The following is a 20,010-nucleotide window of genomic DNA, read 5'->3' as shown; positions in this document are numbered from 1 at the left end:
TGCAAAGTCAACGGGGAAACCAGGTTCATTTAACAATCAGTTTACCATCTTATCAAAAATGGGGCAAAACTCACGTAACAAATGTCTCACTTAAGCAAATTTTGGGCTTAATTGTGGTCATAAGTCGAGGACCATCTGTATAACTGCAGGCAATCCATCATTTTATTCTCTTTCGAGCATAAATAAGTTCTAGGCAGCAAATCTGAAATGGGCTTTAATGCAAATGGAATTTATTGGTGACTTAACAAAAATATTTGAAATCATATAAGCAAAAATTAATTCTAATCATATCTTTATCTAATTATTTTAAATACTAAACAGTAAAGAACAAACATGAACTTGATAGATGGGATTTTGTTAATGTTGGAAATGTTACAGAACTTCCAAATTGCCTTGCATTGCAAATGCAGCAAAATTAATAGTGCTGGAAACTAAATGCTGTCACACTTAATTTTAATTGGATCAAATGAAAACTGATAATCTTCAACTTAAGTCAATTCGTTCAGCAACCAAAGTTAGGGCAGGACAGAAAAAACGGACATATGACCAATTCTTGAAGCTCTGGTCAGAAAGCATCATTTCTGCAGTTATGGCATCACCATGTGCAACCTTCCCTGCCAGCTTCTCACTAGTAAAGTCATTGGAGAAGCCAGCAGGGAAGATCACAAATTGCTCCATTATGACACTCTGGCCCTCCTGCACTAATGTGCCACAGCACCCCCCTGTCCTGGTTTCCTCCAAGTTGTGCATATATTGTGCTGGGCTTCTCTGCCCCATATACACACATTGGATTGGATTGGATTTATTCGACTTGTATGCCGCCCTATTCCCAAAGGAACTCAGGGCGGCTGAACAAAAGCCAAGGGGGGGGGGGAGAGAACAAATACAAGCATCCCCACAGCATTCTTTTATTTCTTACTTGGGACTTCCTGCTTTCTGACCTGTGCATGTTGGGATTATGACAAGTAGGACTCCTGGGGTGGTTGGGTGGTGTTGCCTTTATGTCACTTAGCACCAGCAATCCCAGTCTCACTCCCTGTCACAAACTCAAGACTACTGTAAAGGAAACCACCTCTAGAAGGAAACCGACATGATAACAAAATCCACTATCTTCATTGAAAAGGCAGAAAGGAATATTTAAGGAAGGTGAGTCCAAATTGTCTGTGTGAGTTGCTTGCCTAGAATAGTCTTTCCTCAACTTTTGTCCCTTCCAGATCCATTCTCAGCATGAATTGTCCTATTTAGGAAATTCTGGAGTTGATCTCCCCATACTGAAGTGCATCCCACCTGGAAAAGGCTGGCCTGAAAGGTTCCCTTTTTCAGCCTTGCTGCCTGGAGGCCCAAGAAGAAGACTTTTGCATGGTCAACCTGCAGCTTTTTCTGCTAGAGAAGGAGCAAATTAAGGAATATTGGCAGAAGTGGCAGGGCTTCTTTTCTCTTTGGGATAATGCACATCAGCTTCCCCAGGGAAAAAGATCCCTTGATAGATGTAGAATGTAAGGTATTATAAGAATCTTATGATTCTTGATGAATGTATCTTGTCTTTTTATGCACACTGAGAGCATATGCACCAAAGACAAATTCCTAGCATATCCAATCACACTTGGCCAATAAAGAATTCCATTCCATTCTACTTCTATTCTATTCACAGCAATCACACTAGAAGAGGGGAGTGGCACATCTGCTATTTCTTCTTAGCAAGGCTGAATATTATTCAATGAGATGGAAAGAGCTCTTTGCTTTTTTTCATCTTGCTAATAAACTCCCTTCTCCCATCCAAAGCCACAAACTTGACGGACAGGATAATACATGTTTGGAAGGTCAAGCTTCCTCCCCCCACCTTTTTTTTTTAAAGCTCCCAATGTCCAGCTACACACAGTTCCTGAAAGTGTGGCAATGTATTTTGCTCTTTGGGAACATTCCACTGTGCACAACACAGCCAGCACTTACCATGATTATAGCCACTACTATGGCAGCAATGCCAATCAAGTACAGCTTTCCAGAGAACAGCTCATCGATTTTAGAGTGACAAGAGCCTGTCTGAAGTAAAAGAGGATAGATTTATTAATTAAATTCTCAGTATTGCTCTGCGCAATTCACAATATAAGACATGCAACAATAAGAAAAAACAATACAAGTAAAAAAAACCTTATTTCTGAAAAATAAACTATATAGACAGAAATACATCTAGCAAGGGGACAATACCCATCTTGTCCCCAAGACTTTGGAGAGCAACCAGGTTTTCAAAGACATCATGAATATTTGAAGACCTACATGAATCTCTAGGGTGATTTCCAGAGAGCAGGCTTTACAGTAGAGAACACAACATGGTTCTTGATAAGAGGACATTGTTTAATCAAAGGGAAAACTCTGCTAGTTTTTGCCTGCTAGGCAGAAACTATGAGAGATATAGAGTTCCTCAGATATCCTGGCCCTGCTGTCATCTAGAACTTTACATATGCATCTTGAATTGAACCTGGAAGCATCCTGGTATAACTCCCAAGGCAATGATAACACATGGACACAATGAGGCATGCCCATGACTGCCCATGCCACTGCATTCTGGATCAGGAGACTTCAACGTCAGCGTCATGTAGTGTACATTGCAGCAATCAAACTGTTGCAAAATGCATGAGTGATTGTCTGATTTTCTTGATCAGGAAGGAGCATGTGGCCCTCAAGCTATGCAAATACTTCTTGGGCACAGCTGCCACCTATTCTTCAAGCAGGAGATATGAGTTGAAGGTGATCTGAGATTGGCCACTAATTTTGAGCTAAACACAATATTGAAGCTGGAGAATCCACAGATCTTGGGTAACCATAATATCAGTGACATGCGGTGAGCTTCATGGCTGGTGAGGCAAGCGCAAAAGCCCCGCCGAAGCCCCGGCACCACATACGCCATAGAGCAGGACCGGTACCCACTCTATGGCAGATGGCGCCGGAATGCGGCGGCAGGGCTCTAAAGTGGCAGCAGGGCTTTAAAGTCCCGGCACCGTCCACCATAGAGCGGGACCCTCACCGGCCATGAAGCTCACCGCACGTCACTGCTGGAGAGCCAAATGCTCGGCACGTTAGGAGAAACCCCCTTCTCCCTATCTGCCTTCCCACCTCAGTCACCTCCCCCTCCACCGATGCTAGGCGCTCCTCTCTCAGCTGGTCTCCCACCGCCAGCTATACAAGTTGCGGGGCTTTTCCTCGGAGGCTCCCCAAACCTACACAGCTGATTTCCTTTCCCTGCTTCAGAAAGATCTCCCCCAGACTTCTCCCGGTGGCCGCCTAACCAGACTGAGCTCTAAGGATTAAGATCCATTCCGTTCTATCCCTGGAGGGTCGTCGCCACCCTTCGGGGCGATCTGCTGGATCTCCATGGCTCGAATCCACCAGAAGAACTGACCCGGAGATCCAGATTTTCAGTCGCCTCTGAGGACCGCAAGAGGCAGGATCCCACCCTCCAGAGATGCCTCATCTCCCTTGGGCCACTTCCCCTCTCTACTTGCTGCTTCTTTCCCCCACTTCTTCCTTCGCCTCGTTTCCAGTCTTCTGCCTTCCCTTGGCAGTTTGTTTCCAAAGCTCTTGTCCAAGGGAACCCAAAGTTGCCAAGCAAGGGGTAAGCAAGTAGCAGCAACGCTTCTTCCTCGTCCGATGGAGCTCCAGTTGGTCGCTTGGCTAGCTAAACACCCACTGCCTGCCTGCCAAGACGGCTTTGGAAAGGTGAACAGCTAGCGCTCTGAGCGGGACAAACGCCCTGCGAGGAACGCTGGGAGTTGTAGTCACCCTCGCTGGACTGTTGGAAGCCTCCCTAGCGCTGGGGCTTTCTCCAAACGCAGCAGCAGGGCTTTAAAGGGCTCCCTCCTCCCCAGCCAGCCAGCCCATTCCTCCCCCTGCCACCGCTGTGTCCAACAGGCCAGGCGTCTCACGTTTATGGCGGACATAAATGCGAGATGCCTGGCCTGTTGGGACACAGCGGCAAGAACGTCCCTGCCGCTGCCCCTTCCCTCTCTTCTCCAGGTAAAGTGGAGATGGGAGAGGGACTAGGAGGGAAGGGGTCGCTCCTCGGGAGTCTATCTAGCCAGCAGCCCCAGAAGACACCCTCCCGAGAGAAGAATTGGGGCCACCAAAGCTCCCACACCCACCCACCTTTGGGATGCAAGAGATGGCAAGGCTTGCAGCGAAGGGAATCTGGACCCCAGAAAGGTTGGGGAGGGGTGAAGAGCAAGCCTCCTCCTTCTCCCCCACTCCTCTCTTCTCTGAAGCGTGCCCTCTGAAATAACCCGCCCAACGTAAGCGCGCTCAACTGCAACAAGGCATGATTCGCTCCTCCCAGATCAGAAGGCGGGAGAATCAGTGCCTCCTTTGCATATGAAATTTTTCGCTTTTTAACCCTTGCTTAACTTTTAAAAGGCGAAAAATTCCTTATGCAAAGAAGGCCCCTAGTTCTCTTGCCTCCTCCTATAGTTAACACTAAGCAGACTCCAAGCCACTGTGACTTGGAGTCTGGTAGCAATACCTTGGCTTTAATTATTTTTTTAAAAATCTTTAAAATTCTTTCCTTTTCCTGAGGAGACTGGTGAGGCCCTGCCTCCCCTGCCTCTAGTGACTGCATGTCCCTGCATAATATCCACAGCTACTCATTCTTGGTAGGATTAAGTTGGAGCTGGTTTAGTCTCTAGATGCTGGGACAAGAATTTTAACAGCATCACTTGACTAACCTGGATCCAAGAGATAAAAATGGGTATCATCAACCTATTGATATTGAACCTTGAATTGTCAGATGACCACACTTAATGTTTTTATGCATTCTTTGGTCACCATACCTGTTCTGTATTAACTCCATATTAAAAAGAAGGAGACAGAACTCTCCTTTTTATTTCCACCCACCCCAGGGTCACAAGAATAGGGTAGTAGTTCAAGCTGAGTGCTAACAGCAAGCCAGATTACAGAAAAAATAGCCATGAAAGAGAAACCGTAAACTGTTTTGAAAACTGTTTTGAAAACTTGTATTATGGAAGCTTTTGTTTCATCCTCCTCTGAGTCTGCCTTCTTTGAATTCAGATCTAACTATATTCTTCTTCTATTGCCATGGGGCAAGCTAATTGAAAGGAATATGAAGCATGGCTCCTTCCCTCCCCTCCCTGCCTGTAGAACAATTCAAATCAATTACCCGTATATGCATAAACTTACAGACAACCATGTACACAGACTATTTCTTTCCATCTTGGTATTTAAAAGTTTATGAAGCTTACTGTTCTTCCCCCACCCCTCACCCTGATCCACTTTTGCAGCATGATAAATCACACTACCTAAAATAGCATGGAACACTCAAAATGATTCCACATGAAATGAATGTGTTTTGCTCCATATCTGAACCAAATTCATGGGAAAAAACCCATGTGTATCTTGCTCTGAATTGGAACCGCCTTTAAAATTTAAATCTGACCCATTCTGCAAATTATCCCTACTTTGCATCACTACAACTTTAATCTGGAACCTCATAGAACTGTGTGACTTTAGACTCACTGAAAAGTCTAACTGTGGGAATGGAAGACATTAAAGCAGGAGTCCTCCCACAACAGCTAGTGCTACAAAATGAACAATATAAGCAGAGAAATCACACAGAAGGCGGCTTTGGGAATTTTTCTTAATCCCTTTACAAACAATGGCTACAGAAGGCATCTGTAATTTCTTCTGTATAACACAGCAAAATGTGGCATGTCTATTCAATCTTTGTGGCTTTCTGCATCTGAATGCAGATGCTCTGGCTCACATAATTTGGAAGGGGGAGGATTTAGAAAGGAAGAGTCAAAAAATTCCAAGCAGCTCCCCAAATGCTTTCCCCATGGGATGTGCTGAGTGATTGGATCAGACCATTTTCAAAGTCAATCTCATTACTGTCAGCTTCTCCCATCATATAAATTTGGTCTCATTCAGCTCAAATGTCAGAGAGCTATCTTCCTGATGGGCAGCCAATTAGACAAGAATGCTAAGCCCCTGTCCATGATTTCTTTCCAGCATTTTGCTGAGTTGGAAAAAATAAAATGGTCTAGTGCAGGGGTGTCAAGCTTGGTGCCCATGGGCCAGATGCGTCACGGGCTGGTTCCGCCCCTCGCCCGGTTTAGCAAAAGGGGAAAAAGTCCTGATACGTCACGTGATGATGCTGTGATGACGTGCGGTGGACATCCCTTGTCTAGTGGCACACTTGCCCACTTGTCCCAATCAATTTGCCGTATTGAAGAAAATGGATGTATCTTTATCTTTTGATAGGAGTAGGAAGTTACCTTTAATATATATTACATTAAATGTATTATATGTATTATCTATTATATTATACATAAAATATATTGATGGTTTTCTTACTCGCAGTGCTTCTTCTATAGTGCAGTCACTGTTGAACACAGCTGTAATTGAATCTCTGCCACAGCAATTTAGCTAAGAGGGTGGGGATGAGAGAACAGAGAGAAAAAGAAAAATTAAGTGTAGGTATTTTCTACAAATACTTTAAATTATACCCCCACCCCCAAAGATCCCAGTTTTCATCCTACGGTGCTTGATACCTGAACTTTCCTCCTATTACTTACTCATCATCTGCAGTGAATTTGTATCATATCTGTTCTGATCTAGGCTTCCTGAGAAACATAAATCACAATCTTAGTCCCAAAAACCCTCTTTTATTTATACAGCCATGAATTATGGTCATTCATTCACGTCTGTGAAGGTTCTAACAGATGTCTGCTTGAGTTGCCAAAACCTTTCAGGAGAGTGTTGATAAACACCTACCTTATCTTCCTTGAAATGCTGCCAGAGACCTAATTGCCAAATGCAGAGCAAGGCCAAACTTAGCACAGAGTCAAGCAGATCTTTTCAAAGCATAAACTGGCCAGATGAATTAATTGCTTCCTGCAAAGGCTCACCATCCGTTTACTCCTCTTTTATGTCTTATGGAAAGGGCCAACCATCTGCAAGCCTTACTCCCAAGTCGCCCCTGTTTTCTTAATTGTTCTTGCCTTCTGGCAGCTCTGCACTTGCGCAAACTGGGAACAGGCTCCCGCTGTTCTTCTGCCTCACTGATGTCAGACTCCAGAGGCAGCAAATAATTACCAGATGGCCTTGTCTCCCTCTCTGCCTCCGATGCACAGCTCTTGTCCGAGCCTTCCCCAGACTCTAGGACTGGCCCATGTTTCTCCCCAACCTCCTCACTGTCTGACTCTGCTGCCAGCTCCACAGGCCGCCAGTGAACCACAACAATATCATGCATGGATAAAGGGGAGGTTGTGTATCAGAATAATTATAAAAGAACTTTCAACCAGAAAGAAAACCAAATCACTTGATTTTTCAAAACTCTCAAAAGGCAGAATCTCAAAAACAGGCAATCCTTTCCTGGAAAATAATTTTTAAGTGAAATTATGTAGAAGCTAAGATCTCAATGAAGAGTTATACTCCATAAAGAAGAAAAGCAGAATTATTTCCCTTTTCTTCCTTTTTTATAAACAGCTCACCATGCCGTTAGAGGCTGTCTAATAAAGTGGAAGATTTTTGATTACAGGTAGTCCTTGGCTTATGACCACAATTGAGCCCCAAACCTCTGTTGCTAAGTGAGAAATTTGTTAAGTCAGCTTTGCCCCGTTTTAGGATCTTTCTAACCATAGTTGTTAAGTGAATCATTGCAGTTGTTAAGTTATTAACACATTGTTAAGTGAATGTGATTTCCCCTTTGATTTTGCTTGTCAGACGATCACAAAAGGTGATTACGTGACTTCAAGACACATCAGCCGCCATAAACACCAAATTTTGATGACATGACTATGGGGATGCTGCAACGGTCAGAAGTTTGAAAACTGTAATAAGTGATTTTTTTCTACTGCTGTTGCAACTTGGAACAATCACTAAATGAACGGTTGTAAGTCAAGGATTACCTGTAACCTGGCTCTGCATGGGTGCATGTAAAATAATGCATACACCAACTTAAAGCCATAGAACCTGCTTGAATATGGCCTATTAGGTATGGTCCTTAAATTCAGGACTTGCCAACTTTGTATTAGTCCAAACTACTCATATTGTAAGTGAACCTTTTTCTTTTAATCAAAAACTATGTGTTTTATTTACTCCCGGTCATTTATTTTAATCCTTTTAGCTTTATTCTTAGATCTATTAACATGTGAAGGTTTTTAATATTTACATTTCTTTTAGTTACAATTACTGTTTTCCTCTTTGTCATTTCATTTTAATCACCCTTGTTCCATATGATCCATTTCTTCTTTGCAGAAGACTTTTTAAGGGAAGAAAAAGAACTAGGGCCAAGTATGCCAAAGAAATCTGTCACTCATTTTTTTTACTTCAAAATACAGTCTGTTCTCAGTAGAAGTTCACCAACACATGGAAGCAATGACACAAGTCTGTTGCCAACTATGTTTCTCATGTGCATCACATGGGTTCCGGCAGTTCATGGGTTAAGAATGTTAAACTGACATGGCTCTGTCACCGGACTCCTCTCCAAGAGTACCGTATTTTTCAAAGTATAAGACACACTTTTTTTCCTCAAAAAAAGAGGCTGAAAATCTGGGTGCGTCTTATACATCGAATACAGCATTTTTTGCCTCCTGAAGCCCCGCCCCCTTCACCAAAATGGCTGTGCATAACCTTATGGAGGCTTTCGGAGAGCTCCTGGGGGCTGGGGAGGGCAGAAATGAGTAAAAAATGGGCCGTTTTTTGCCCCCCGCAGCCTCCAGCAGCACTCTATAAGCCTCCATAAGGCTATGCATGCAATTTTTTTGACATAAAACAGGCCCTTTTTCTCGAAACAGGCTCCTTTTCGGGGACAACCTAAGGATAACTCCTAAATAAAAACAGATTGCCTATTATGAAAAATGGTAGATGGCACTGAGCCAATTAATTATTGAAGCCATGCGATGCTTGCAAGAACCACTGAAGCCGCACATTTTCAATATCCAGCCTGTTTTCATTGGTTCCTGAAAGCACTGCATGACTTGGTGGGTTTCTTGTTTGAAGAAGATGCCATTTGCCATTTTTAGGAATATGCTAAGCACAACTTTTGTAGGAGAAGCACGACTTTTGTAGGAAAAGGGATGGCAGAACCTGGGGATGGAGTGAAAAGGGACTCAGCCTAGAATCCTCTTACAAGCTCCCCCCCACCAGTGATGTTGATTCTTATCTTACTGTTAGTTAAGAAGATTCCAATGTAGAGGCTTTTAATGATACATTTGTTTAATTGATCCTTCATGTGTGGTCTTTTATATTTGAGAAATTCTGATTTAAATGCTAATTCGAGTTAAATACAAAGTTAGGAACTGGACTTGTTCTTTACCCGAGGACTGCCAAGATACATTTGGAAGGCTGCATTGCAGCTTGGAAACGTAATATATTTTGAAAATTCAGATAGTCCTTAAATGACACACATAATAGGAAAATAGATACGGGGCAGCTATACTTTGTGTAGATTAATTTATAAATGAATGAATGAATGAATGAATGAATGAATGAATGAATGAATGAATGTATGTATAAAATTGAATAATAACTATTCTTGTTCAGTTGTTTCAAAAATGAACTTTCCATGGCAATGGCCTAGAAAAGATACCCAAAAGCCACACAGTGGGTATTTTCTCCTTTGGATTCATTGCACCACTTGTCTTTCTTGCATTTTGGTTCCTTCTGGACATGTGACTGCAAGTTTTGTCCATGTAAGCTATAAATTAAGTTAAATTGCTTTACCACCCTATCATTAGCAAGGAAGGACCTTTCTATGTACGTGTCCTACAATTTTTTTATTACAACTACTGGCATGAAAAAAAAACGTGTGTGAGGCCATCTTAAGTTTAGCACACATTTACTGTAAATTACAGTAACTGTAGTTTAGGTTGTATTTTAATTTGTAGCTGAATGCCATTTTGTAATTCTGATTTTTTAAATAGCTATTTTAATAAGTACCGTATTTTTCGAGTATAAGACACAGTGGAGTATAAGATGCACCAAGGTTTTGAAGAGGCAAATTTTAAAAAAAAAGTTTTTGCACTCTGTAGACCTCCCAAAACAGCCCTTGTAGAGTGCTCCTGGGAGGCCGAAAACAAGCAAAAAACAGCTTGTTTTAGCAAAAACAGGCCTGTTGTTTGTCAAAAAAGGGCATGCATAGCCGTTAGGAGTGCTCCTGGGGGCAGTGGGGGGGGGGAAATTGAACAAAAAACGGCCTGTTTTTTTGCTCATTTCTGCCCTCCCCAGCCCCCAGAGCACTCTGGAAGCCTCCTAAAGATTATGCATGGCCATTTTGGTGAAGGGGCGGGGTTTCAGAGGCAAAAAAATCCTGTATTCAGTGTATAAGACGCACCCAGATTTTCAGCCTCTTTTTTGAGGGAAAAAGGTATGTCTTATACTCCAAAAAATACGGTATTTTAAAGTATTTTTCTATTTTTTAAAGAAAGGACAATTGTATGTTACTTTAGGTTGTACAATACATGTGAGATATAAGTTAATCAAATAATACTTTTACATACTATTGTGCTACTTTAATGGCTGACTACCATTTTTGAGTTACATATTACTAAATCAAACATATAAATATACATTTAAATATATAATATATAAATATATTTGTATGATACACAAATATATATTTATTTTGGATGGTTTATTCCTTTAAAATGTTTTAGTGTCTTAATTTTAATACATTTGTGAATTGTAAGCTGCTAGAGTTATTAACAGAGATAGGTGGCTATAGAAATTGAATGAATGAATAAATAAAATAAAATATTCCTATAAAGTATGTTGAACTGGCTTTGCATATGGTAATACATGTAAGAATTCTTTATGTTTCTCCCTGGAAATTATAATCAATTCCTTCTGTAGAATAAAGACAAACAAATTTATGGAAGATGCTTCAAAATCAAAATTAAACTCCCAACTAAAAAATAAATCTGTATTAGAAATTAATGTGAAAACAATTTTTGAATTATAATCTTATAAACGGGTTCATCTCACAAAGTTTAGGTTTTCTTTGAGATTATGATTTGATAAATCTGTTAAATTTTATAGATTAAGCAGTATTGCAATTATTGCAATTTCTTTATCTTCGTTTACAATCTGAGTTATACTGGTTTTAGTTGCTAACTATTGCATAATAGTGTAATATTGACCTTTAATACAAATATATGGTTTCAAATTGATATAATTGTCTTTTTGTGCTTTTTAAAGCTTCATTTTATAATGTAAATCTTTTTTATTCTTTTCATTTTTGTTTGATTACACTTGCAAAATCAATGAATTTTTTTTTTTTAAAAAAATACTCCTTAAAGATTTCTCCTCAGAAAACTACAAATACTTAAGCCATAAATAATGGGGGATAGATCCTTTGTAGTAAGACCATTTTTAACAGCATACAGAGGTGGGCTTCAACAGATATACAGGTAACCCTTGCTTAGCAACCAGTCGCAGTTGTGATGGTGATGAAAAAAATAATTTTGTGACCAATCCTCCTATTTAGGACCTGTCTGGAAAGCAAAGAACAGCTAAAGTTTAGATTAGAAATACAGTTACACTTAGCGGCCATTTTGCTTAATGATCCAGTTGCTGGTCTCAATTGTGATTGCTGAACAAGGACTACCTCTAATCTATTGTTACTTCAAGCAGGTATTTAACCAACTAACTGAGCAAGTAAAAACCTGTGAAGATTACATTTGATTCCCAACAGAAGTGTACTGTATAACTTACTGTTTCTTGGAAAGTTTTCACAACAGCATGTGCCTTTTTTGCTTTGTTCTCATCCTTGTCTTTTGATTGAACCAATGCTTGATCATAAAACTGTTTGAGATCTTTGGCAATCTGCAAAAGAGAACAGGGGACAATATACTCTCAGGCACTCTTTACCATTGATCTATTCAGCTGCTTGATCTTGCTGATTCCAATAATCTTAACAACCAGATAATCAAACAACAAAGCTGAATTAAATTTGCAAATCCACAATCACCACATAGTTGAAGCTAGTTGACAATATAGAACAGAATATCCACAAAATAGTATACTGGACATATTGTGAAGGTCTTTTTTTTCTATTCTGGCTTGTTATTCTAAAATTAGAGAGGTGATATAACTCTGTCACTGGGGCAGTATCAAAACTTTTTTTTATACTCTGCTTCCAGTGAGTGTGAAAAAAATACTGTTAAACGTCCTAAACTGTGGTGTAAAACAGCCTACTAACCATTGAAGGATTGTGGAAACTCTCAGGAAATGTTTAGCAGTGATGAGAAAATTTCACGATATGAATCATGGTATCAACTATACTGATGCATGATAAAATAACTTAGGGCAATATTCAGTTGACCTGTAGAAGTAATATGTAAACCTTAACATAGGAAACGTTACACAGTGCATATGGCTTGTGTGCTGCTTCCTAGAGTCTGGGTAATGTCACCAAGAGTGAGGGTTTTTTTTTAAACCAATACATTGTCATGGATAGCTACTGTTTTGAGAACCAGTGAGCAAGATAAAAAAAATAAATGAAGCTCAATTTGGACAAAATACACTTAAGGTAGGTGGCCTGGTGAGTACCTGGACAGAGGGTGAATTGAGTCATATTTCCTTTAAAAGAAAAGATGTAGTGTTTTTGAAGTATCTTAGATTCTAAAGGCTGCTGTAGTTGTATACAATGATTTCAGAAAATGTTTGGGAAAGGCAACAAGTGGAGAAAAAGATGCAGTATTGTCCCTGTTGTGTATATGCTGAAGACCGTTGACTTGATTATGAGGATGAGTCTGGAAATCCCTGAAGAGTTTTAATTGCTACAGTATTCTATAGCATTACTTGTATTAAAAAACAGCCATGTGGAATGTTATATACTAGTACTGCTTTCTCTGCCTATTACTATTTCTAGAGAAACTCTGGTGTGTCATTTTTCATCTTTAAACTATGAAAATGCTTTGAGTAGAGATCAGTAGAGATCAGCCTTTGCAAGCAAACGATTCTTTCATTAAAAGAGAAGAGTAAGAGCTAAGTGCTAAGAGTAACAGTGTCTTTTTAGAGATTTTTCTAAAATCTATGAAAACTATGAAAACAGGTTTTCATCTCAAACACAACATGTAGACTTTGTTAGTCCATTTGGATAGATCTTGAAAGCTTTTCAGGATGTGATTACAGAATACAAATTATTCCAGAAGAACTATTTTAAATGTTTTATCTTGTTTCATCTTAGCTCTGCTATGAATTCAGTTTGAAACAAAAAAAAGCAAGTTATAGATACTATAAATATTTGTTTTCAGGCTTCTACAACTTGGCACCTTAATGTCTGGAAACAGTATTATAGTCTAATATATCGAGACAGCATCAATAAAGAAAGAGTACACTAAGTTGTGTAAAATTGTTTAACAGTAGAGCAAAATTGTATTAGAAAAGAGGGTAAATAAACAAAACATCAATGAAAAATAAAAATGCAAAGGAAAAGATACGAACAGAAAAGTCCTGCTCTCTCCCTTTGCATCTGTGAGATTGCTTTGATTTCTTAATTTTACATATCCAGGCTAAAATATGCAAACAAAAGATTGAATTCCCCCTTGTGATTTTAAAAAAAGAAAGAGAGTGGTAAATCAATCATCCTGAATGTTGCAGTCCACAATTCCAAAGCAATCATTTTATATAGTAGTTCATGATAATACTGCAGAAGGAATAAGATAGTGTACTGAAGTGGTAGCATAGTAGTCTAAGTGTAGTACTGCAGGCTAACTCTTCCCACAGCCTTAAGTTCGATCCTGACCAGCTCAAGCCTTCCATCCGTATGAAGTTGGTAAAATGAGGATCCAGATTGTTGGGAGCAATATGCAAATAATGCTTACACTGTAAACTGCCCAGACAGTGCATGTAAAGCACTATGGGATGGTATATAAGCCTAAAATGCTATTTCTATTTTTTTTTAAACCATCCAGTTCTCTTGCTTTGGCCAAAATGTCAACAATAAGCAATTATACTGGACTACTAGAAGTCTGAGCCAGCTGTTCACTAACATGCTACAGTAAAAAAAAATCCATTCTAAATTCTCCCTTGAAACCTGAGCAGCTGAGAAGTTGGATGTCTGATTTAATTTAAAAACAGAAAATGAAGACTTCCTTTATGGAATAATTTGCCCTGGGGAGGAGTTTTAAGTGTAACATAATGCCCATGTGTTTCCTGGAATGGACTATTGGAAAAAAGCACAATACAATTTTCACCCATTTGTACACTTAGGATTTCATAAGTCAGCAGTAGTAATGAAAACAAAGTGGCCATTCAATACTGAAAAGTGGATGTGGATTATTTAAATTATTCTTGTGCACTATAATTTCATTCCTTTGTGCATAATCAAAGCTGAAACTACACCTCTGGAAGCAGGATAAATGGAACATGGAGTAATATATCAGAATCTTATTATTGTCTCTTCACTGGTGTAATCATTTTGGAGCAGTGAGTGAGGTGAAGAAACCAAGAGAGGAGAGATTCAGCCAGAGAGCAACAAGAAAGACATTTATTATAATCCAAATATGCACTCCAAAAAAGGATACATTTAATTCAGTGATTCATTGAATTAATGTGATTGCTACCAATTTCTACAAATAAGCAATAATATATCTGGGAGAATATGATTGGGTTGATCATGTCAAATTAAAGAATACGCTTAGAGTCATACAGCAAGGAGGTTGGGGAGGAATATGGGCCAGTCCTGGAGTATGGGGAAGGCTCGGACAAGGGCTCTGCGTCGGAGGCAGAGAGGGGGCCAGGGCCATCTGGGAGTTATATGCCGTCTCTGGAACCTCCAGAGTCAGACAGCAGTGAGGCAGAGGAACAGGCTCCCCCTGTTCTCGGTGCGCACATACGCAGAGCTGCCAGAAGGCAAGAACTGTTAAAAACAGAAGGAACAACTCGGGAGTAAGGTTTGGAGGTGATTGGCCCCTCCCATAGGACATAAAGGAGGAGCAAAGAAAGCAACTTGGTTCATGCTGGTCAGTTTACTTTCTGAAAATATGTTTGGACGCTTTGCTCTGTGTGGCCTTGCCAAGCTAATTGCCAATTAAGTCTTTGGCAGCATTTTCAAAGAAGATAAAGGTGGGTGCTTATCAGCCTTATCCTGAAGGACTTTGGCAGCCTACTGTCGGACTCTTTACAAACTATTTGGGACTCTTTACAGGCTGTGAATGAATATAATTCACAGGTTTCAGGTTCAGGTTTATTGGACATATGCCACCCTTCTCCCAAAGGACTCAGGGCAGTATACAACATAAAAAACACATATTACAAAAGTTAAAAGAAAGATTAAATAGATCTGGAAGGACTGGAATAAATTCACAGCCTTTGAAATAAAATTTTTAAAGGGTTTTTGGACTTAATTTTGTGCGTTTTACAGTATCAGGAAGCCTAGGTCAGAACAGCATGCTTGTGCAAATGGAACTGTGTTCGCGCACACTTGCCCACCACACGTGTGGAATCACTCTTCTCCACCACCGGCAGTCTGCAAAAGCGAAAAGGTTGGGGATCTCTGCACTACACGGCAACCTTACATTCTAAGGCCCACCTCTTCAACAGTCTTTTTTCTCATTCTACCTTGAAATCAGGATTGTTAAAACACTTGGGGACAAATATTTGTCTTCTTCCTGTCTTGTAAAAGCTTGTAAAAGCACCATTTATGTATGCATCATAGTAGCTCTGGTGACAGCTAGATAGTTGCAGTGTTTTTATTAAGCTTCCAGACTTGGTGCCTGCTTTCCACAACAAATGGAAAAGAAATGAGGACAGCAGAGCGATTGTGGGTGCACCTCGGTACACCCACGTTACACCTATCCTCCGCGAGCTGCACTGGCTGCCTATTGGACTCCGGACGCGTTTCAAGGTGCTAGTCGTTACTTTTAAAGCCCTACATGGTATCGGACCTGGGTACTTGAGAGACCGCCTCCTGCCAATTACCTCCCTTCGACCAATTAGATCCCACAGATTAGGCCTCCTCCGGATGCCATCAGCTAGCCAATATCAACTGTCGACGCCCCGGGGGAGGGCCTTTTCTGTGGCTGCTCCGGCCCTCTGGAACGATCTCCCCGTGGAGATTCGAACCCTTACCACCCTTCAGGCTTTCCGCAAAGCCGTTAAGATCTGGCTATTCCGGCAGGCCTGGGGCTGATGAGTTCCTAGCCCCACTCGAATTGCTGATTGTTGTGTAGTTTTTAATTTGTCTTTGTATTCTGTTTTGTCTCGTTCGTTTTTTGTATTGCCCCCTTCCTCATGTGTTTGTTCGCCACCCTGAGTCCCTCCGGGAATAGGGCGGCATACAAGTATAATAAATACAAATACAAATAGTTTATTATGGCACTACCCGGTGGGGCATCGTGCTGTTCCCCAGGGACTGGTCATCCTCCACATATAAAAACTGACACCATTCATAGCTGCTGAAATGACATGACCTCAAGATTGGTTTCAAAGGGAATAAATCCAAGACTCAATTCCTATTAATCAGGAAGCTCACTGGAAAGCTTTTATTACCAGCAGCTTTCTTTGAGAAGTTAGGATTTAGAGCCCTTGCCTATCCCATCTTTCTCGCCTTTCGTTGTAATATATCAAATGCCATTATTTTCTTGTACTCCATTAATTACAAATTATGGCAATACACTTTCTGCTGCAGCAGGTTGGCTAGGACAGAGCAGAGAGGCATTGAGAAGGACGATGTCTCGTGAAACAATTGATACTAGAAAAGTAAAGGAACAGCAGGACAACCTTATCTTTTATAAATGTTTAATCCAGCTGTCAATCAAGCCAACCTACTGGGAGGTTGGAAGAGTGGGAAGATGAAAATAAAGTAGCTTTGAATACCTGGAAAACCTATGCCACAATAAACATTAAACATCCTGCCCTCAAGTAGTTGTAAGGCTCTCAGATGCATCATAAACATAAAAGCTATGCGCAAATGCATAAAATAAATCATCATAATAAAATGTTTACCTGATCCTTATTAACGAATCCCCAGATGCCAGCAGCCACTTCACAAGCAAATAAGATGACGAGGCATGTAAAAAACTGAAATAAAAAAGATAAATATCAGATTAAGGAAATCTAGAGGCAGTGGTGGTATTCTACTGCTTCACCTGAACCGGTAGCAGAAATTGCGGGTGGCCCCGCCCACCCGGGCTCTAGCATCCCATTTAGGTCCTTTTTTTAGCCAAAAGTGCATGCGTGGAAGACTGAGCATGCTCACATTTGCGAACTGGTAGGGAAGGTAAGTGAATACCACCCCTGTCTAGAGGTATTTCCACCAAAGAAAAGGTATTTGGTTCATCCATATATTTTGCAGTGATAGACGCAACTGTTGATAAACAGAGCACCAAATGATGAAACATTGTTTTTACAATACTAAAACCGTTATTGGTTTTAGCCCTCAGTTAATAAGTCATACATTTTGTTTAGCCTTTCATTCAAGACTGCTACTTGTTTGTTTCATATTCACACTGTATATAGGAGGACTGGAATAAAAAGAATCTCTCTCTCTCTCACTCTCCCACCCAATTGATTTCAGACAACCCATTAACAAAGTTCCTAGGTAGAGTACAAGGACATCAACATTTTAATTGTGTTAAATACAATTAAATTATCATTTTGATGAGAGGATTAATTTTTTAACAAAATTATATGCCAGGCTAATGAAAACAAATTGCAAAGGGGAAATCAAAGAAAATGGGTTGGAGACCTGGATTGTGGAAAGGAACAGAACAGCAAGTAGAATGAAGATAGATATTAGGTACATTATGATCTAGAAGCCCCTTTACTGTAACAAGTCATTAAAAATGAAAACAATTATTTCCAGGCTCTGGTGCATAGTGACAGAATACAGGAAGCCACAATGGAAAGGAAAGACAGAGGAACCATTAACAAAACAATGTGAATGAAATGGAACAAGCTACTCTATATAGGGAACTAACTTTCACTTTGTCAATGAGGAATATGTTTCTGAGGACTATATGCAACTCACTTCAGACAACTCTATTTTAAATGAACAAAGGAGGAAAATCATTGTCACTATTTTCTTGAAATCTGTTACTTGCTAATTCTCTGGAGCTCAGCCATGTTTGCCTTCCTTCTTCAGACTGTTCTTTCTTTAGCAGATATTTGCACTTATTTCACATATTTGCACTGGCATATTTTAAATTTAAAATAATCAGATGTGTGACAGGCAAAGATCCTCTTCAATGCAAATGTCATTATAGTTAATGAAAGTAGCACGTAAGCTATTCCAAACACCTATACTTTTTTAAAAAAAACAAAGGACAGTCATAATTATTCCTTCTCATTTCTGATCTCCGTCCTTTCCCAAATTATATCTAATATGCACGCTCTGGATGATGATCCCTGCACTTTGAATTAATTGACCTAACAACAGCATTTTACATTAACTGCAGTTTCTGGTCATGTTTCAAAAGCAGCTCCTAATAAAGTCAAGACAGACTGTAAGCAAGTTATGAGTAATGATTGTTGAAATGTGACCAGTTTAGGAAGAGACAAGACTGGCAGACAGGATGTAGTTGAGATGGCACTTCTAATCACAACTGCCGTAATTGTAAATCAAGTGATAGCTAAGCATCAAAGAACACTCCCAACCTTTTCTTTCAGAAGTACAGTATAAACTTTTTCAAAATAATCTGAACCTCAGGTCCCAAATTCAATTGTCTACTTACAATACCGGTAGCACCTCCATAACGTCAGATTTAATTTTGACTTATTGGATGTAGTAAAATAATAAAGTAAATCATCATTATAGATACAGGTAGTTTTTACTATGGAACAATAAGAGTGCCTTATGATCATTAACTCTCTTTACTGTTTGTTATCGTAATAGTAATCATTAAACTCAATGAAAGTCTCACAGGAAATTCTGGAAAATGTAAACAAGAGTGTAAATGGTCTCTTACTGTTCCCAGAAGGCACTGCGATTCCTGGATTGCTCCATAGCATCCTAGGAAACCCACAAACATCATCACTGCTCCAACAGCAATCAAAATGTAGATTCCTGCAGGGGAAGATAAAAGAAAGGTACGTTAATTAACTCAGGAGGAACATATCTTATTATATGATTAATGGGCATGGATATTCTGTGAAAGTTGGATTACAGAATTAGACAGCGGCAGGAGGACAACAATCCACCTCATAAATATGAATCAGATTGGATGAAACAAAAGCTGTGTTTTGAACAACTTTCTAACAAGTAGTGAATCAGACGTTTCAGAGTATCTCACAAAGTCGTGAATGAAGGGAGCTTTCCAGCACTTCTTATTCAAATTGAGGGAGCATGGCCAAGTTAATGATAATTGGAAATTTTGTTCCATACAGATAGTCCTCAGAATATGATAAAAATAGGAACCAGAATTTCCTTTGCTAAGCAAGGTGGTTATTAAGGCATTCCTGCCTGAAGTGACCTTTTTGCCATGTTTGGTAAGTGAATCTGTGGTGGTTAAGATTTTGTTAACAAAATCTGATTTCCCGCATTGAGCCTGCTTGTTGGAAGCTGACTGGGAAAATTGCAAATGGTGATGGCATGGCCACAGGACAATGCAATCATTGTGAATACATGCCGGTTGCCAAGCACCCACATTTTGATCACATGACCCTGGGAATACGCGATAATTGTGCAAGGACCAGTCATAATTCACTTTTTTTCACTGCTGTTGTAACTTTAAACGGTCACTACACAAGTGGTTGTTATGACAAAGTTTCTTTAGGAGCTGTGTCTAGGAGCCGTGTCAGAAGACGACCAACCAGTAATTAAATCAATAAGCATGACTATGGGAGGATAATGGTGATGGTGTTTATATTTTGACAGTATTGAACATATATAGTACTGCTGGAATATGAAGGGGGGAAAATAACAACTTGAAAACTGCTGACAGCACTGCAGTTAGATTTATCTTATTTCCACAAAACACCAAGAAGAGATATATAGAAGTTTTTTTTTAAAACAGAAACACTACAAAATGTTTCTCAAAACTGGTAAAAATGTAGAAGCAG

At 39.9% G+C, this 20,010-nt stretch overlaps 1 protein-coding gene across 1 annotated transcript in view; it reads right to left on the bottom strand.

Moving 5' to 3' along the window:
* CD81 (CD81 molecule) overlaps window positions 1–20,010 on the bottom strand; it is an 82,612-nt gene that overhangs the window by 4,804 nt on the left and 57,798 nt on the right. Inside the window, exons 3-7 of the mRNA XM_032221979.1 lie at window positions 18,918–19,015; window positions 16,957–17,031; window positions 11,719–11,829; window positions 6,358–6,429; window positions 1,951–2,040 (exon numbers count right to left, since the gene is read on the bottom strand). Coding sequence (XP_032077870.1) covers window positions 1,951–2,040; window positions 6,358–6,429; window positions 11,719–11,829; window positions 16,957–17,031; window positions 18,918–19,015 — 446 coding nt within the window. The remainder of the gene's footprint in view (window positions 1–1,950; window positions 2,041–6,357; window positions 6,430–11,718; window positions 11,830–16,956; window positions 17,032–18,917; window positions 19,016–20,010) is intronic.

Source organism: Thamnophis elegans, chromosome 1 (genome assembly GCF_009769535.1).
Source record: "Thamnophis elegans isolate rThaEle1 chromosome 1, rThaEle1.pri, whole genome shotgun sequence".
In the NCBI taxonomy this organism is placed as follows: domain Eukaryota; kingdom Metazoa; phylum Chordata; class Lepidosauria; order Squamata; family Colubridae; genus Thamnophis; species Thamnophis elegans.
The sequence above is the reverse complement of the archived record's forward strand: the minus strand, read 5'-3'. Positions and strand labels throughout refer to the sequence as shown.